At 48.0% G+C, this 19152-nt stretch overlaps 3 protein-coding genes across 3 annotated transcripts; 2 read left to right on the top strand and 1 right to left on the bottom strand.

Moving 5' to 3' along the window:
• The first annotated feature begins 7648 nt into the window (after window positions 1-7648).
• Window positions 7649-9222, top strand: LOC127297189 (eukaryotic translation initiation factor 3 subunit E). The gene has a single exon (XM_051327484.2). The coding sequence runs from the start codon at window positions 7694-7696 to the stop codon at window positions 9017-9019; it is 1326 nt and encodes a 441-aa protein (XP_051183444.1). The 5' UTR covers window positions 7649-7693; the 3' UTR covers window positions 9020-9222.
• A 2596-nt stretch (window positions 9223-11818) lies between these two features.
• LOC127297190 (expansin-like A1) lies at window positions 11819-13724 on the top strand. Its single transcript, XM_051327485.2, has 4 exons — window positions 11819-12128; window positions 12221-12515; window positions 12733-12865; window positions 12967-13724. Exons 1-4 carry the CDS (start codon window positions 11996-11998, stop codon window positions 13213-13215), a joined length of 810 nt encoding a protein of 269 aa, XP_051183445.1. The 5' UTR covers window positions 11819-11995; the 3' UTR covers window positions 13216-13724.
• Window positions 13725-17010: 3286 nt separating this feature from the next.
• On the bottom strand, window positions 17011-18786 carry LOC127349248 (uncharacterized). Its single transcript, XM_071818341.1, has 7 exons — window positions 18624-18786; window positions 18362-18538; window positions 18071-18287; window positions 17926-17999; window positions 17729-17839; window positions 17515-17649; window positions 17011-17441 (listed from the first exon to the last, which is right to left on the bottom strand). The coding sequence occupies exons 1-7, from the start codon at window positions 18768-18770 to the stop codon at window positions 17253-17255; spliced, it is 1050 nt and encodes a 349-aa protein (XP_071674442.1). The 5' UTR covers window positions 18771-18786; the 3' UTR covers window positions 17011-17252.
• Window positions 18787-19152: the final 366 nt, after the last annotated feature.

Raw genomic sequence — 19152 nt, 5'->3', positions numbered from 1 at the left:
AGCCGCCATTTGAAGTGAAATTTGGAGCAGTTTGCTGAGCAACAGGAGGGCTACGATCTGGAGCATGTTCCTCAATATTCTGCAACATGTTAGTAACCGGTACAATAGGCATTGGCATGAAATCATTAATATGCTCCCCCTCATGATGAGTATGTGTAGATGCTAAGGAATCAGATAAAAGCAAGATTTCATCTTTTAATCGTTTGCCAGCATTTGGATTAAGAGATGCAAAGGGAAAGACTTGCTCATCAAACACAACATCACGGGAAATATACACACGACCCGTGGAGGTATCTAGACATTTTACTCCCTTGTGCATAGGACTGTAGCCTAAGAACACACATCGTTTAGAGCGAAAAGCAAGTTTATGTTTGTTATATGGACGGAGATTGGGCCAGCAAGCGCAGCTAAAAGTCCTAAGAAACTCATAGTTTGGGGAAACCTCAAGTAACTTTTCGACAGGGGAAACAAGGTTGAGAACTTTGGTGGGTAGGAGATTAATGAGAAAAGTGGCGGTCAAAAAGGCTTCATCCCAAAACTTAAGAGGCATAGATGCTTGAGCAAGCAAAGAAAGACCAACCTCAACAATGTGTCTATGTTTTCGCTCAGCCGAGCCATTCTGCTGGTGAGCATGAGGGCAAGATACATGATGTGTAATGCCGACTTTTTGAAAGAAACCGTGGAGTTTTTCATATTCACCACCCCAATCAGTTTGCATGGTTACAATTTTGCGACCAAATTTGCGTTCAACAAGTTGCTGGAAATTAAGAAAGACTTGATAAACATCACAGCGTTTCTTAAGCAAATAAATCCAGGTAAATTTACTGTAATCATCAATAAAACTAACATAGTACTGGTGTTTGCCAACACTGGCTGGAGCAGGACCCCATACATCAGAGAATACTTGTTCCAACGGAACAGTAGACACACTAATAGAGACGGGGTAGGGAAGTTGATGACTCTTCCCTTGTTGACATGGATCACACACATAAGGATTTAATTCTGGCGAATAACTGAGTTTATTTCTTCTAAGAACTTGTTGAACAATGAACGACGATGGATGTCCTAGACGGCGGTGCCAGGTGGAGGATGGCGGCTTGATGGTGATGAAGGCATGCTTGGAAGGGTCGACAGTAGTGGGTACGAGGGGATACAAGCCATCATGATAGGGACCTCTAAACAGAATTTGCCTGGTTGCCTGATCCTTAATCAAAAAGAAGAAAGGGTGAAATTCAACAAAGGCATTATTATCAAGGGCAATTTTGTGAGTAGAGAGTAAATTTTTGGTGGCACTAGGAACATGGAGAATATTACGAAGATGTAAAGAACTATGAGGGGTATGCAATATTGAATGACCAACATGCGCAAAGTTCATCAGTGCTATTAAGTAATATTCCTAATTTAGTCTCAATGCTTGGAAGATTTTGCTCTATGGTCTCCATCTTTTTCATGATATCTTCAAGAGAGATTTCAATTTTAACTTCATTAACAGGTGGTTTTCCAAATAGACTCTCAATAATACAACTAGCTTCTAAAGCAGGAGTGCCTAGGAAATTACCTCCCGCGAGACAATCAAGAACATACCTATTCCAGCTAGATATACCAACATAGAAATTCCTGAGTAGGATAATGGTGGAGTGTTTCTTAGTGCACCTATTATGAGCATCGCTAATTCTATACCAAGCATCTTTTAAACATTCTCCCCCTTGTTGTTTAAACGAACGAACTTCAACTTCAGGATTACTCATTTTTTTAGTAGTAGTAAATAAAGCAAACTAGATAAAGTAAATGCAAGTAACTAATTTTTTTGTGTTTTTAATTTGGCAAACAAGATAGTAAATAAAGTAAAACTAGCAACTAATTTTTTTGTGTTTTGATTTAGTGCAGCAAACAAAGTAGTAAATAAAATAAAGCAAGACAAAAACAAAGTAAAGAGATTGGATTGTGGAGACTCCCTATTTCGATTCATCCTTTTCTTCCAAGGATTTCATAATTGGACGTTGAACCCATTTCATATGATGGGAGTTGCCGGAGTATTCCCCCCATTTCATAAAGTATACGACCTGGTTTAACAATGGCTACCCAATATTCGGGGGACCCCTTTCCTGAGCCCATACGTGTTTCTGTGGGTCTTAGTGTAACCGGTTTGTCGGGAAATATACGTACCCATATTTTTCCACCACGACGTGCATATCGTGTTATTGCTCTTCGTCCTGCTTCTATCTGTCTCGCTGTGATCCAAGCAGGCTCAAGTGCTTGAAGAGCATATCTACCAAAACAAATACGATTGCCTCGGCAGGATTTTCCTTTCATTCTTCCTCGATGTTGTTTGCGAAATCTGGTTCTTTTCGGGTTATAGTCGATGGTTCTTTCTTAGTTCCATCTCTACTGCAAAACTGGACATGAGAGTTTCTTCTCATCCAGCTCCTCGTGAATGAAATGAGAAAGATAGATACACATTAATAGATAATCGAAAAAGTTAGGTTTTTTTTTACTCTTATTGAATATTGAATAACCACCAGAAATTTAGCTTGATACGCGTACAACACGCGTCCGTTGGGAACCCCAAGTGGAAGGTGTGATGCATACAGCAACAAGTTTCCCTCAGTAAGAAACCAAGGTTTATCGAACCAGTAGGAGCCAAGAAGCACGTTGAAGGTTGATGGCGGCGAGATGTTGTGCGGCGCAACACCAGGGATTCCGGTGCCAACGTGGAACCTGCACAACACAACCAAAGTACTTTGCCCCAACGAAACAGTGAGGTTGTCAATCTCACCGGCTTGCTGTAACAAAGGATTAGATGTATAGTGTGGATGATGATTGTTTGCAGAGAACAGTAGAACAAGTATTGCAGTAGATTGTATTCGATTAAAAGAATGGACCGGGGTCCACAGTTCACTAGAGGTGTCTCTCCCATAAGATAAATAGCATGTTGGGTGAACAAATTACAGTTGGGCAATTGACAAATAAAGAGGGCATGACAATGCACATACATGACATGATGAGTATTGTGAGATTTAATTGGGCATTACGACAAAGTACATAGACCGCTATCCAACATGCATCTATGCCTAAAAAGTCCACTTTCAGGTTATCATCCGAACCCCTTGCAGTATTAAGTTGCAAACAACAGACAATTGCATTAAGTATGGTGCGTAATGTAATCAATAACTACATCCTCGGACATAGCATCAATGTTTTATCACTAGTGGCAACAGCACATCCACAACCTTAGAACTTTCTGTCACTGTCCCAGATTTAATGGAGGCATGAACCCACTATCGAGCATAAATACTCCCACTTGGAGTTAAGAGTAAAAACTTGGCCATAGCCTCTACTAATAACGGAGAGCATGCAAGATCATAAACAACACATAGGTAATAGATTGATAATCAACATAACATAGTATTCTCTATCCATCGGATCCCAACAAACACAACATATAGCATTACAGATAGATGATCTTGATCATGTTAGGCAGCTCACAAGATCCGACAATGAAGCACAATAAGGAGAAGACAACCATCTAGCTACTGCTATGGACCCATAGTCCAGGGGTGAACTACTCACTCATCAATCCGGAGGCGACCATGGCGGTGTAGAGTCCTCCGGGAGATGATTCCCCTCTCCGGCAGGGTGCCGGAGGCGATCTCCTGAATCCCCCGAGATGGGATTGGCGGCGGCGGTGTCTCTGGAAGGTTTTCCGTATCGTGGCTCTCGGTACTGGGGATTTCGCGACGAAGGCTTTAAGTAGGCGGAAGGGCAGGTCAGAGGGCCACACGGGGCCCCCACACAATAGGTCGGCGCGGCCAAGGGCCAGGCCGCGCCGCCCTAGTGTTTGGCCACCCCGTGGCCCCACTTCGTCTCTCCTTCGGTCTTCTGGAAGCTTCGTGGAAAAATAGGCCCCTGGGCGTTGATTTCGTCCAATTCCGAGAATATTTCCTTACTAGGATTTCTGAAACCAAAAACAGCAGAAAATAGCAACTGGCTCTTCGGCATCTTGTTAATAGGTTAGTGCCGAAAAATGCATAATAATGACATATAATATGTATAAAACATGTGAGTATCATCATAAAAGTAGCATGGAACATAAGAAATTATAGATACGTTTGAGACGTATCAGCGCCCATCACGGTAGTCCCCACGATCACGACGCTGGTCATCACGACGGCGGTAACCATCATCGCGCCGACGATATCCATCATCACGTGAGCGGTAGCCAGTATCACGGCGGTGATAGTCATCATTACGTTGTTGCGCGCCGCCATCACGACGGGCAGCCACGTTTGCAGATGTCTGGAACGCAGTAGGAACATCATGAGTCTCTTTCAGCGTAGCCTGACGATGCTCAAGGGCTTGGAGTTGGGAGCACATGTCATTCAGCTTGGTGTGGGGAACATCGTTCATGGAAACGACAAAGGAAGTGTAGTCATCGCCAAGACCAGCAAGGATATAGCCTTTAAGCTCATCATCGTCCACTTGTTTACCAGCAGCAGCAAGCTCGGACACAAAGCTTTTCATCTTGGTGATGTAGTCGGTGCAGGACATGTCGAGTTTCTTGGTGTTGGATAGCTTGACACGAAGCATATTTACTCTGGAGCGAGACTGGGAGGAAAAAAGTTCCTCAATCGCAGTCCACAGGTCCCGAGCGTGCTCTACCCCGAGAACCTGCGCGAGGATGTCTTGGTTGAGGCCTTGTGTCAAGAAACTGAGCACTGTTTGATCTCGAGCAAGCCAGGAATCATAATCTGGATTGGGGATGCTGATCTCCTTCTTGTCATCATTGAGGACTTTGCAAGTTGACGGTGGTGCAGGGTCAGTCCCGTCAAGGAGGCCCATAACTTGTGCTCCACGCAGGGCCGGGAGGACTTGCGCCTTCCAGAAGAGATGATTCTCACGGGAGAGTTTCTCCGGCGGTGGGTGACCGAGAGCTGATGCCAGAGCAGCCATGGTGGCCATTGTCGAAGAAGAGGCCATGAGGTTGTTGACGAAAAAAAAAACGCGGCGGCGGATCACAAAAGACCGGTGGTGGCTAGGGTTTTGGAGTTTTTCTGGTTTCTGGTTGTCTGTATAGGTCGGCGGCGGCAGATCGAGGCGATCGGCGGCTAGGGTTTTTTTTTGTGGTTGTTGTTTTGATCTGGCAGCGGCGGATCAAGATGATCAGCGGCGGCGGCTAGGGTTTTGTTGGGTTCTTTGGTTTTATTGTGGTTGTCGACGACAGCGGCGGAGGATCTCAACGCGGCAGCCGGAGGGGGTTCTTTTCTGGTTGTTTGGGTTGTTTGAAGGCTCGGCGATCGCTGGCGATTTCTAGGAGACGACGTTGGGTGTCGTGGAGGAAGGGGGCTCTGATACCATGTCGAGGTTATGCGGGAACGATGCCCTCTCCCTGGGCTCAGTTACATGTTTATATAGGTGTGGAATAGCCCCACACGTGGCAATACAGAGGGGGTATAATACCGGGTAGAGTACTACTCTATACCGGTATTATACAAGGATATTACATACACTAACAAGTTGCACCACTGTGCATTCGATTTATGTAGAGGCTGATGATAAACTCCTGTTGCTTGTATTGTGGCGATTAGAATGGTTCACTATAATAAAAGCACATTTTATTTTTCAAAATGCCTCCCACCACCTATGCTTTTGGATAATGGATGATACTGTTGCCAAGATCAGAAACATTTGTGATGATATGACACATACTTTGGTCCATTCAAATGCCTAAACTTTGGGAGAAACTAGATTTGGAAGGTTTGAAAACTTGGATTTGAGAAGTTACTGAAATGTTCTCAATCTGAATATAGAATGTTTGAAACATTTTTCTTTGATATCCTAGAAAAAAACCTAGAGCCCAACAATTATTCTGTATGTAACACCGCTTGCAGCATTTTACCAGAAGTTGAGAAAATATGTTTTAACATTGTGAAGGTGTCAATGTAGGAAAAAGCAACAACACATTTGGTTCTAACAAAATTTTGGTAAAGTGTGCCATCATTTGTAACAAAAAAACCCCAACTCATCGAACTTATCTGCTCAACGCATCCAACATCTAAGAAACAAGTTCACAAAGCTACACTAAAAACGATAGACACTGGTAACATGTTAAAATAACCTATGCAAAAATCACAAAATATCAACAACCTCTATTGTTGACCATGGAGGTATCTCTTTCATGGTCTTCGACTCATCGGCGATGAAGGGAGTTCGCTTGGGCCCCAATAATCTCCTCCTATTCCAATAGAGAAAGCTATGTGATGTGCTGGTGTCACCAGATTGGGCATTGCCTGCATTAGTGGCAATCATGCGAGTTGTATCCGGGGAGCCCCTGGTGCCGCTCAACCTCCTTTCCTGCGCCCGATATTAGCGTATTCTACTGTGGTCGTTCGAATACCCTTGCTTTGCATGAGGCCATTCCTAGACGATCCCTTATTGATCCTCATAGGTTGGCTCCTCCTCTAGTGACAAGGTATTAACTTGTCAATGCCTACAAGTTGTATACCAGGGTTTCATGGAAAATAAAGGGCAAGTAGATCTCGAAGGTTTCAGCTGAAAAGGTGCTCGACTGATAAAAACTAGGGTTCTGTTGACAATGAATCGATGCTTTCTTTCTCCCTCGACTCCCCTTATATAGGAGGCGGAGCCGAGGATTTCGTGATGTACAAGTTACAAACAGCGGTAGACTCTTTGAGTTTGTCCCGTAAAGTTACAAATCTCTATTCCTAATATATCTCTATCTTCCATATCGACGCTTTATTGGGCTTCAGGCTTCGTAATCTTTGAGTCGTGGGCCTTCAGTAAACCCCGGGTACCTTTTTCGGCAGGTCCATTAGGGATGCCTATGTCATCTAGCCATCTTGCTCTACTGGACATTCTCCTCCTTGGTTGGACATGGGGAGGCCACAAAGCTCGTACGCCATGTTTGAAGCGTAGAGGAGCTTCAGTTTTAGGTTCTCCTCTTTTTTGACCCTAGAGAAGACGATATATCATGGGAATAGTTCATGGATCTGACATTGATGGAGCATCGACGAGCCAATTCATCGCCGACTACGGTGAGGACGGTGCTTAAAAATACATGTCAGTGATTTATTTATTTATTATCAATGTTGCATATATATGTTTTCTCTGACACATTGTAAACTCGTGACTTTTCCTACGAACACACTAGCGTGATGGTGGGACAATTCTAGGCAACTGCTACGTTCATGCTGCATAACGTGTGGTAATTATTTCTCGGGGATCTGCTTCATACACATATTTTTTTTATTAAATCAATGTTTCCAAAATTCTGCTACTCCCTCCGATTCGTATTACTTGATGCTAATATAGATGTATCTAGACACATTTTAGTTGTAGATATATCCATTTTAGCATCAAGTAATATGGATCGGAGGGAGTACCTTTGTTTTTACGTGTTGCCCCACCTTTTCAGATAAAAATACAGTAGGGTGTTCAAGTAAGTAATAAAAAAAATGCTATACACTGGTATAAGCCATATTGCAAAGGTTTGATGGGCCAGCCTTGGTATTTTTAGTGATCCGATGGTGGGCCGGGGCCCAACTTTCCTGATGGAGTCCGCTATATTTTCCGCACCTTATCCCGTCCTCCCCCAGCATCGAACCCTGAAAACCCTAGCTCTCTTCCTCGCCCGAGCCGCCACCCGTCGAACCCTAGCCTTCTCTCGACAGCAGCCATGGCGGAGTACGACCTGACGGCGCGCATGGTTGCGCACATGGACCGCCACCTGGCGCTCCCGCTCCTCGAGTTCCTCCAGGAGCTCAAGGTCTACGCCGACGCGCAGATCCTGCAGGGCAAGATCTCCCTCCTCAGCGGCACCAACATGGTCGACTACGCCATGGACATCCACAAGTCTCTCCACGGCACCGAGGACGTGCCCGCCGACATGGTCGCGCGCCGCTCCGAGGTCGTCGAGCGGCTGCGGTCCCTGCAGGACGCCGTCAAGCCCATCGTCGACTTCCTCTCCAGCCCGCAGCTCGTGCAGGAGCTCCGCGCCGACAAGCAGTACAACCTGCACGTCCTCCAGGAGCGCCACCAGATCGGGCCCGACCAGATCGAGGCCCTCTACCAGTACGCCAAGTTCCAGTTCGAGTGCGGGATGTACTCGGAGGCCGCCGACTTCCTCGCCCAGTACCGCGCTCTCTGCACCGACAGCGAGCGCAGCCTCAGCGCCCTCTGGGGGAAGCTGGCGGCGGAGATTCTGATGCAGAACTGGGATGTCGCGCTGGAGGAGCTCAACCGGCTCAAGGAGATCATCGACGCCAACAGCTCCTCGGCCTCGCCGGTGAACCAGCTCCACAGCAGGATCTGGCTGATGCATTGGAGCCTCTTCATCTTCTTCAACCACGAGAACGGCAGGAACGGGATCATCGACCTCTTCTTCCAGGACAGGTACCTCAACGCTATCCAGACTAACGCGCCCCATCTCCTGAGGTACCTCGCTGCAGCGGTTGTTGTGAACAAGAGGAGGAGGAACATGCTGAAAGAGCTGATCAAGGTCATCCAGCAGGAGCAGCAGAGCTACAAGGATCCCATAACTGAGCTCCTGGAGTGCCTCTATGTGAGGTATGACTTTGATGGCGCGCAGCAGAAGCTCGTCGAGTGCGAGCAGGTTATACTGAATGATCCGTTCCTGGGGAAGCGCATCCAAGGGGGGAATTCCATCAATGTTCCTCTGAGGGACGAGTTCCTCGAGAATGCCCGCCTGCTCATCTTCGAGAACTACTGCCGGATACATCAGTGCATCGATATCAGCGTGCTTGCGGAGAAGATGAACATGACCTACGATGAAGCGGAGCTCTGGATAATGAACTTGGTCAAGAGTTCCAAGCTGGATGCCAAGATTGATTCCGTGAAAGGCACTCTCATCATGACCACCAACCGTGTTAATGTCCATGAGCAGATGATCGAGAGCATGAAGAACCTCAACGCCAGGACTTACATGCTGGCAAAGAGCCTGCTTGACCTAGGTCATCCACCTGCACAGGAGGCTGCTCGGTGATACCTTCACTTCTGCACCTTCGATTCTGCAAGAGTAACTTTGGGACTTGTGCTGTTTGTCAGCGACTTTTTTGCTAGTATTTGAATTATCTCCTGATGGTAATTTGCAGTTTGCTACAGAAAATACTGACGTTTTTTTAAGGTGCTGTACTTGGATTTCTGTTGCTCAAGTTAATCCTTGTATATCGATATCTATTACATTTCCTTGCTGTCGTGTCATTGCCGCTATGCGCATGTTTCACAATTCTCTGTTGCCTCGGACTCCCTGTTTTCTAGTCACTTTTCTCTTAACAATTCTATGCTAGGCTACACACTTCAACACTTAGAAGCCCATAGAGGTGCATATGGTAGGATTTATGAGTGCGCATGTTTCACAAATCTCTGTTGTCCAGAACTCCCTGTTTTGTAGTCACTCTTCTCTTAACAATTCTATGCTAGGTTACACACTTCAACACTTAAAGAACCATTAAGGTGCATATGGTAGGATTTATGAGTGCGCATGTTTCACATTTCTCTGTTGTCCTGAACTCCCTGTTTTGTAGTCACTTTTCTCTGAACAATTTTGTGTTAGGTTACACACTTCAACACTTTTAGAATCCCAAAGAGGTGCATATGGTAGGATTTATGATTGGGCAAATCATGTTGGTATCGACCTCCTTATCTTATCAAGGCCTAGCCATTTGGCCATCTCATGTAGTTAGCACTAGTTCCTCTTAAGCTTGAGTTCTTACCATTGGCATATCTCAAGCTTTTCTCTGATTTGAATGTTTGATTGGTTTTTTTCTCTGGCTACTTCTGTACATATTCCATCCCTTGCTATTAGGCTGCATTCTCTTTTTATCTATAGGAGTATCGGGATTTTTATCCTTTTATTTAGCTGTGAACGATCACTGTGTAGATTCCCTGGTAAGATAGAGAAGGAGATGAGCTCAACCTTTATCTAAGGCTTCACCCTTTTCACCCTTGCTATCTTAAACGTCAATTGGTGGGCTTATAGCTAATTCCCGATTAGTTAAGCCAGTAAGTGTGCTGAGGTTATTAGCCTGTGTGATGGGTCAGGGTCCTGGTGGTGTATTAAAGGAGAGTCGTCAGGCAAGGACAAGTTCATCGGGCTTCTCTCGACCTGAAGCAACAACCACCTGAGTACATCACAACATATTCTGTGCAACTACTTGCCCATGCATGATGTACCGTTTATTATCTCTTCATTTTTGTTTGCAAATTTTAAAAACATGTAGTAGAATAAGGTTGCAAGTCAATTCCATATTGTTGTTGTCCCTGGAAGGATCAAACAAGAGCAATATGAACTAGAACACACATGAATTAGAGAACAAGTGACACAGCTGGTTTGTGTAGCCTAAAACTAGCAACTTTTCTGTTCTTTATGTTCTCCCTTTTATTTCCGGCCTACAACTGAATTGCTAAAAACCAGGATCAGAGACCAAGCCTACAGGCTACAGGGTAGTGCCATCCCACTAACGAACGATTTGAACCTTGTTCCTACAGGGCTTGATCAAATCGGCTCTCTTGGATAGATAAAGAGGGAGGGTTCAGGCCTTTGGTGTCCTGTTAGCCACTGGATTGGGTTTATTTGCCTTAAAGATATGAAATAATAAAAATTCAGAAGATATTCTTTGTGATGATAATTCCAAAAAATATCAAGTTGGCTCATCTGTCTTTCTTCCTTTCTCTTATGCCAGTCATTAGAGGCTTCTTGACTTTTCTCTTCCCTATTTTGGATTTTTTTGTGTACGTAATCGTAATATAGAAATTATCTTGTTGGGCCCAGATCCATTCTCCCTAAAACTTAGTTGCATTATCTAAATCGTGTCCATTCCCACGAGTATCCTATGAAGCTACTAAACTTGGGTCTAAGTAAACGTTAAGTGAAAACTGAACCTATCTACTGTCAGTGACAGCGTGTCCAAGCACACACTCATTGAACCTTATTCAGACTACTCTGAAACTATACTGATAGGCTGCACTGCATTATCCAATAATCTCCTCCTAAGCCAGATGCAGCTCAATCAGTAAACCTCGACAATCTTCACCTTCACGCTAAGTGCTTTGGTGAAAATGTCAGCGAGCTGATCTTTGGTGACTATGAACTTCACAGTCACAATTCCAGCTTTGATACCAATTGTGATCTCTGGAATGATCAAACAATAGCAAGTTTTCCAACCACCTGTGTCACTTGTCCTCTAATTCGTGTGTTTTAGTTATTTTTTCTAGAAAAATATTATATATATAGACGCTCACATATACGCAGATACATTCACTGTATGAACGAACGCACACACGTTCTACCCTTATGAGCATCTTCGAGAGACCGAGTAAAAGAAACTTAATCTGATGGGTCTTGAGATTAGCGACGTCAGCAAATGCGACACACTGTTGATGGGAACGTCGCCCCCCATGAAGAATATTTCGTCTTTACTAAAACACCAAAGTTTTAAACCTAGAGTTTAAATTCTGGTGAGTTGGGAGTGCCGCCACCCTCCTAACCACCCAAACACAGGTTGGTTCTCTTATGTGTTCTAGTTGATATTGCTCTCGTTTGATCTTTCTAGGCACAACACATATCATTTGATTCCGCAAAATCCCATAAAGAAATTTGACTACATTTCGACCAAGAGAAAAATTATAAATTTCTTGTGCTACAATTTTTTTTTTCGTATTGTCTTTCTTTTTTCCGGATTGTCCCATACCCTCCATATAAGCCCCCACTTTTGACACACTTTTACCGTTAGTAAAAGTCTGTTAGCAAGAGCACCGAGCAACCGAGGTTGTAGCGTGCGCGTGTCAGTAATTGAATTCTGTCAGCTTGTGTGAGTTGCGATGACTCATCGCGGTGGTGGATACATAAGCGGCCGTGAAGCACAAGGATCATCATCCTCCACTCTAAGCTTCTCCCAACTTGAACAAGGCTCAAGCACCGCCCCACTACAACTCATCATCATCAGAAGGAAAAAAGAAGATGGCCGTCTCTGTCTCCTCCTCATCCATCCTTCTGCTCCCGTTCCTCTTGCTCTGCTCGCTCGCTTCCGCCTGCGACCGCTGCGTTCACCGCTCCCGAGCCTCCTTCCTCACCTCGTCGCTCACCCTCGCCGGTAAGTCCGTCGACGGAATCAATCGTTTGTACAACAACTGCATATGCTCTGTTAAGTTGCGATTCTGATTGGGACGAATTCTCGTGTTGCAGCCGGTTCTTGCGGATATGGCAAGGTGGCCGGGTCCTTCAGCGGCGGCATGCTCGCCGCGGCCGGCCCGGCTCTGTACCGGAAAGGCGTCGGCTGCGGCGCGTGCTTCCAGGTGCGGTGCAAGGACGGCGAGCTCTGCAGCACGGCCGGCGCCAGGGTGGTGGTGACGGACCGCGCCAGGACGAAGGGGAACGGCACCGACCTCGTGCTCGGCAGCCCGGCGGTCGCCGCCATGGCCCGCCCCGGCATGGCCGCGCGGCTCGCGAAGCTCGGCGCCGTCGACGTGGAGTACAAGAGGTAACTTTATTGAGCTTGAACGCCTCCTCTTCTTGGTTTTTGTCAACTAGCCGCGCACGCGCGCCATGTGGCTCCACCGCCCGCCGTAGGTGGGGGAAGAAACAGCGGCCGCCGAGCATGGCGTCATAAGTACAAACAGGGCTCGGTTTGTCTCGGGGCTGGTAGTAAGTTGGAAGATGCTAGTAGGCTCAAATTTGTCGTCGCTTCGCACGTGCAGAGTGCCGTGCGAGTACAGTGGAAGGAACCTGTCGGTGCGGGTGGAGGAGCGGAGCCGCCCGACCAGCGAGCTCGCCATGACGTTCCTCTACCAGGGCGGCCAGACCGACATCGTCGCCGTCGACGTCGCGCAGGTACGTACAGAACAAGAAAAGCAGCAATCTTTAACCTAGAAATCGATCGTGCAGGTCGATGTCTTCTGACACACGATTATTTCTTGGTGGTGGTGCTGCAGGTGGGTTCGTCGAACTGGAGGTTCTTGACGCGTGACCACGGCCCGTCGTGGAGCACGAAGCTGGCGCCGGCGGGGCCGCTGCAGATGAGGATCGTGGTGACCGGCGGGTACGACGGGAAGTGGGTGTGGGCGGAGAGGGAGGTCCTGCCGCTCCGGTGGCGCGCCGGCGAGGTCTACGACACGGGCGTGCAGATCACGGACATCGCCCAGGAGGGGTGCTTCCCATGCGACACGCAGGAGTGGAGGTGAGACCGCGAGACGCAACGCAAGCTGGAGTGAACGACAGCCGCTACGTGACGAGTGCCAACAAGAAGAAGATGAAGCTCCTCGTCACTGCCAATTTGGGTTCGAAGGATAGAGTTAACTGAGGAGGTGACACCTAGAGTCCAGGTCACCTCGGCGACGTTTCTTTTTCGCTTATCCAACTCTTGAGTACATAAGCCGCTGCTGACGTGTGAGATAAGTATAGTAGACTAGTGGTAATGAAGAGCATCCCAGCCGTTTACTACCCCAAACGGACCTCCAAACGAAAATGTCGGGTGCTAGACAAAACTCGGCGTCCAGCGGCCTTTTCTCAGGTCCCTAGGCCGTTCCTGACTCAAAAAGGCATATTTTCCTAGGCCGTTTCCGACCCAAAGGGCATATTTTGGGTGCGCCGGACGCGTGACATGTATGCACCTGACGGCTAGGGCTAGCATGTCATTGACACACTGGCCGATTAACTTTAATTAATTTAAGATCCAATTATGATGAAGCAATTTTCCTTGTCAGGCGGCAACAATGCGTCCTCTTGTTGCCCCTTCGGCTTTCGCACACAGCTGCGTTGCATGTTTCTCACGCGGCGAGTTGACTAAATGCGGCTCAGTGGTCTCGTCCTCCTCCCTGATGTTAAATAGACCGTCCCACTGAACACTCGTCGTTCACAACCTCCTCTCAAACCCTAACCGCCCCATCCCCACTCTAAAAGCACGATGATGGCAAGGCACAAAGAAGGAGAGGCCGTGAACGGCTTTGGGCCGTGCGGCCTCGCCGTCGACAAGGCCTAGGCTCTGTATACCTCGCTCCGTCGGACATGCGGCTGCCATCGGGGTGGAAGATGAGCGACGACGGCATCGGCAACCCGCCGCTCTTGAAGCCGAACACGGAGCGGTGGTGGCACGAGGTCAACGCTAACCACGAGAACTCATAGCGGCGGGCAGGGCCCATCGAGTTAGGACGACGACAACCACAAGCATTGGCTCGCGTACTTCAACCGCGATCGGGAACGGGAGATTCGACAGTTCGCCAGCCCCATCAAGCTGGCCCAGTAGAACAAGTGCGTCATGGCTCACTGGTGGGGCGTGCCTGAACGCATCCTCGACACGGTGATGGCGGACATCGCCAACGATGATGAGCGCCTGCGGACTAAACCGCCATGTCCACCTCCTCGTATTTCTCCTCGGCGACAACAGGTCAACAAGTGGGCGCCAAGGAGGATGGACAACATCTCCTTGCCTTCAAGGTATTCCTCGTTGGCGCCACGGATCCATGATCGCCGATCTTCCTCGTCGGCGCCACGGGCCCCGTGAAGCTCCACGGCCCGTTTGAACGGCCTTCGGAGGCTCCTGGTTCGATGCTCCTAGATGAAGGCTGTCGCCACTTACCTGTTTGAAGTCTCGCAATAGCTTTTCTCAACGGATAACGTCGCAGTGCCGCTTGATTCACATGCTGATGCTGCGTGCTCCGTTGCTTTCGGCAACGACATTCCTCGATCGATGACTAATCGTTGGCGCCGAGCTTGATCGGCTGGATATCATATCGTGTCAAATTGGTTGGTGGTGAGATTGAATATTTGTTGGGCGACGGAAGCGCTAGTCGTTGGTCTTCCAGGATTCACTCAACGAGCCGGTGGCCAAATTAAAGCGAATACTACTGTAATGAGCAAAAGCACTCACAATTGAGGCAATGTATTGTGACTTGGTGCGCCATAAACGGCAGCCACTAACTGCAACCATCTACCACATGACCGGCCTCACGGTACGATATGATGATCGTGATCGGGTTTCCCTCAGTGGAACTAGTGTACTCGCCAATATGTGGTGCTGGCCGGTGGAAGCCGGGATTCTCTCGGAGTGCACTCTACGCCACAACCAGGGCGGCGCCGTCGTATGTGTCGAACACTGGTGCCAAGTTTCAGTATAGTGGGGGACACGAGCAAAGCGTGTTGTTCCACGTAAATGTTTAAACAGTTCCACTGATCTATTGATAATCATCTATGCAAGTAAAGATCATAAATAGGTCCATAGATCACCAGATGACGACTACACACTAGCCCGAGCCAAAGGTGCGCTACCATCCTCATCCCTCCATCACCGAAGTTGGGTAATGCTTGTCGTAGTAGAGGTTGATGTAGTAGATAAAGAGAAAGTCGAGCTAAAACCTTAAAGGACCAACGCACCAGAAAAGCAACCATCGCCAATAATGAGGTTCGTAGCCCCGAAGAGTTTGACCTGAAACCACACCAAGGATCATGAAAACCGACTGGATCCAAGGATATCTGCAGGACTCATGACTCCACACGCTTTCCGCCAGTGCTAGACACATCACTTTTTTTCGAAATGGGAAGTTTAACCCCGGCTTCTGCATCATGATGATGCACACGGTCTTTTGTAAAAAAAAAAACAGTAATATTTATTCTCGCACCTCAATCATCGCTACAGTTGATACAAAAATTAACCAGCGGAACAAAAAGAGCATAGTATCTTGCGGGTTTCGCCAGTGCTAGACGCACCACTAGAGCAAGGATAGAGCGGGGAAAACCTTATTCTAATTTCAAGATATATCTACCGCCTTATCATCTCAAAGAAGACTTTGAAAAAACTCTAAACAAAAAACAGGAACCCTCCCACCGGCGAGGTTGTGGACCGCCACGCCTCCCAAGCCAGCGGAGGTGGAAGGAATGGCGACATCGACAATAATGAGAGAGGAACCCTATATGGGTTTCGGTATCGCCTCACGAATTGCCACCCTCTTCGCTCCTCACGTACTCGCCACCAAAGAATAATGTTAAAAAACTTCTATTAGTTCTTAGGCATAGAATCTAGTTGGGTTGGGTGAATCCAGATCAGGCCCTCTGGATGTCTGTGTCTTGAGGTACTTGTGCTTTTCAAGGTATCATCGGAGCATTTATTGAAATCAACAAGGCGCTAACAGAACCAATATGAGTATAATACTATCTCTATCTATAAAAGAAAGTCTCAACTTTGTTAAAATATGAACGTATTTTAACGTGTCTTAATGTAAATTTTAACAAAGTTAATGTATCTTCTAATGAACGTAGGAAGTAGTAGATACAAAGTTCTGAACAATTTAGGCGCCTGGCGGAAAGATTAGGTGGCAAATTAAACTCCACAACATACAATGAACGCTTAGTTAAAGTCCGGACACACAAGCCAGGAACGGAATGGGCGAGTGCGCCGGCCCAGCGGTATAATTCGCTGTGGATTCATGATGCTACGCTTGGACTTTTGCTGCCGTATTTGCCGTGTGCGTCGACAGTGACGGCGCACTACGGGGAAGACGCCGTGGGCCGACGGCCCCGCACCGTCGGCACAGGTAAGCTCACCGTCGGCACCGTCTCTGCCGACGGTCACCGTCGGCGTACCGGCGTCGGCACAGATGGCGTCGGGGTTCGCGCGGGCACCGTCGGCGTACCACGACACCGTCGGCACAGGCGTACGCCGACGGCTGGACGGTGGCCGTCGGCCTGCCCATCGTCGGCACACTCATCTCGCCGTCACGCCGCTGCCGTCAACGTGCCCCCTTGTGCCGACGGTTTCACCGTCGGCACAGTTTCATTTTTTTTTTCCCAGAACCGGCGGGAAATCGTGCTGATTTGAACTGGAAAAAAACGCGCGCTGGGCCTGACTGTGCCGACGGTGTCACCGTCGGCACAGACCCTGCCATTTGGCACAGCTACGGGCCTGTGCCGACGGTGACACCGTCGGCACAGCCAGGTCCAGTTTTTTCTGATTTTTGCCAATTTGGCCTCGTTTGCTCAGAAAATCGCAGAAAATGCACATATTATAGGATTGAATATGCAGTAACATATATATCACCATATAGCACACAGATATCACCGTATAGCACCAAATCTCACAAATATAGCATCAAATCTCACAAATAGCACAAATATAGCATACAAGACCATGGTACATACACCGGATCCACTACAAAGATGGAGCGTGTCATCATGTGCTAGTACAATGTAGAAACTATGGTGGTGCACCACCCGAGTGACGATCTAGCTACATACGATCTAGCTCCGAGTGGGTGAAGTGAGGCCGCTGTATCTCGACGGTGCTCGGGGAGGTAGAACCACGACGAGAGCCACCGGAACCAGAAAAATGCCGAGGTTCGGCAGAAGCACCAGGAGAATGGCGACCGGGGTGCATCGGCGTACCACAAGGAGTGTCGTTCCCGGATTCTCCCAATCCCTACATGTTGGAGGGAGTTAGCAACTTAGCCATGTCACACCAAGTTAGCAACTTAGCCAAGTTAGCAACTTACCGGGGTCAACTGACGCTGACGCTTGTACATGATATAGAACTCCTCCTTGGACGGGAACACTGGCGTCGGCCCCGGATGAGGTGGCTCTGGGAGTGGTTCCTCTCGCACTCCAGTCATCATGAACCGAGTGAAACTCTGCAAGAAACGGGAGAGATAGCTCAGATTCAAACATGGGGACTTATGATGTTTTGCAACCATAGAGATTGAAACTTACCGCCATCTGGTTGCTCGTCCACTGGACATAGGCATCTTTCACAAGGTCATGCTCCTTAACCTTCTCGAGATACTCCTCGTAAGCTACTGCATAGGCCTCCTCGAGCTGAGTCTACAATTTCAGAAATAATGCGTCTCATCAACATAGCCATTCAGGAACAAGAGTCAAAACAGAGGATGAAAGTGTGGATGACTTACATCAACCTCTACCCGAGAACGGCATGTAGTCCGCGAGGAGGTAGCGTAGGCTGCCGGAGGAGGGTAGCCTTGATCTGCGTGAAGTTCCTCTCGAGGCTTGAAACCCCCAGCAAGGCGGGCGGGACGTCCATGCGGCTGGCCGGACCCCGCCGCATCATCGCCACCTCGGCGACCGGCTCGGTCATAGGGTCCTCCACCTCTGGATGGAGCTTGGCGTACTCCTCGCAGGATCTTTCCTTGTTCTCTTTGGCCTTGCCGTAGTACATCTCAGGCGCGGGCCGAGGCTCGTTCGGACCGGGCGTCACCAGCTTCATGTGCGTCCACGCTTCCATCTCACCAAGTTCCCTCCCGAGCTTCTTCCCCTGCATCACAAAACAAATGTTATGCATATCATCGAAAATCAAAAAAATGCAGCTTGTTCCATTTTTATATGTACCAGACGCTCCCGATAGCGATCGGTGCTGCTGCTCCCCGCAGTGTGTGTTCCCTGAGAACCACGGTTGGCCTTGTTCCGGTCGCTCACGGCCTTGAAATCGGGGTTTTCGCCGACCCAATTCTTGACCAACTCCATGAAGGCGGCCCTCTTATTATTATCAGCCCAATGTGGTACAACCTGCAAAATCAAAACTCATTTGAAGAACAAACAATATAGTTGCAAGTTAGCCGCGGTACATAGAATCGCATTGACAATTACTTACCGACATGAACTCATCTATCGTCATAGCCGGGGCGAGTCCCTGCACAATCTCAGGCTTTGTGTACCTGACGCCCTGCTCAGCATAGAAGTGGCCGATGCACGTGATCCTCTGGTTGTACCACTGCTGCCGTGTCAACTTCCGACACATGTTACGGAGCACCACGTCCGCCCTATCCTTATGCTCGCCGCCACCCTATAATTGCGCTGCAATCAAGCATAACGTAAAGTGTGAGAGGCATGAGTTATCACGGTGGGGTTATCAACTACATATGAACGAAACCCAAAGAGTATGCATTACGTACCCAAAACTTCTTGATCACGGCGTCGGCGGCGGAAGCAAAGCCAGGGTAAGGCGCTATCTCATAGTCTTCCCAAGTGTAGGCTAGCTTGGACTCGCCCCCAAGGATCGGAGTGTACATCCCCGGCCAGTACTTCCTAATAGCAGCTCCAATCAGACTCCCTGGCACGCGGACATTCTTCCCCGTGTATGTGAAATTCCTGCACAATTATCAAACATTAGAAAATGCTAA

This window comes from Lolium perenne, chromosome 4 (assembly GCF_019359855.2).
Source record: "Lolium perenne isolate Kyuss_39 chromosome 4, Kyuss_2.0, whole genome shotgun sequence".
In the NCBI taxonomy this organism is placed as follows: Eukaryota; Viridiplantae; Streptophyta; class Magnoliopsida; order Poales; family Poaceae; genus Lolium; species Lolium perenne.
The sequence above is the reverse complement of the archived record's forward strand: the minus strand, read 5'-3'. Positions and strand labels throughout refer to the sequence as shown.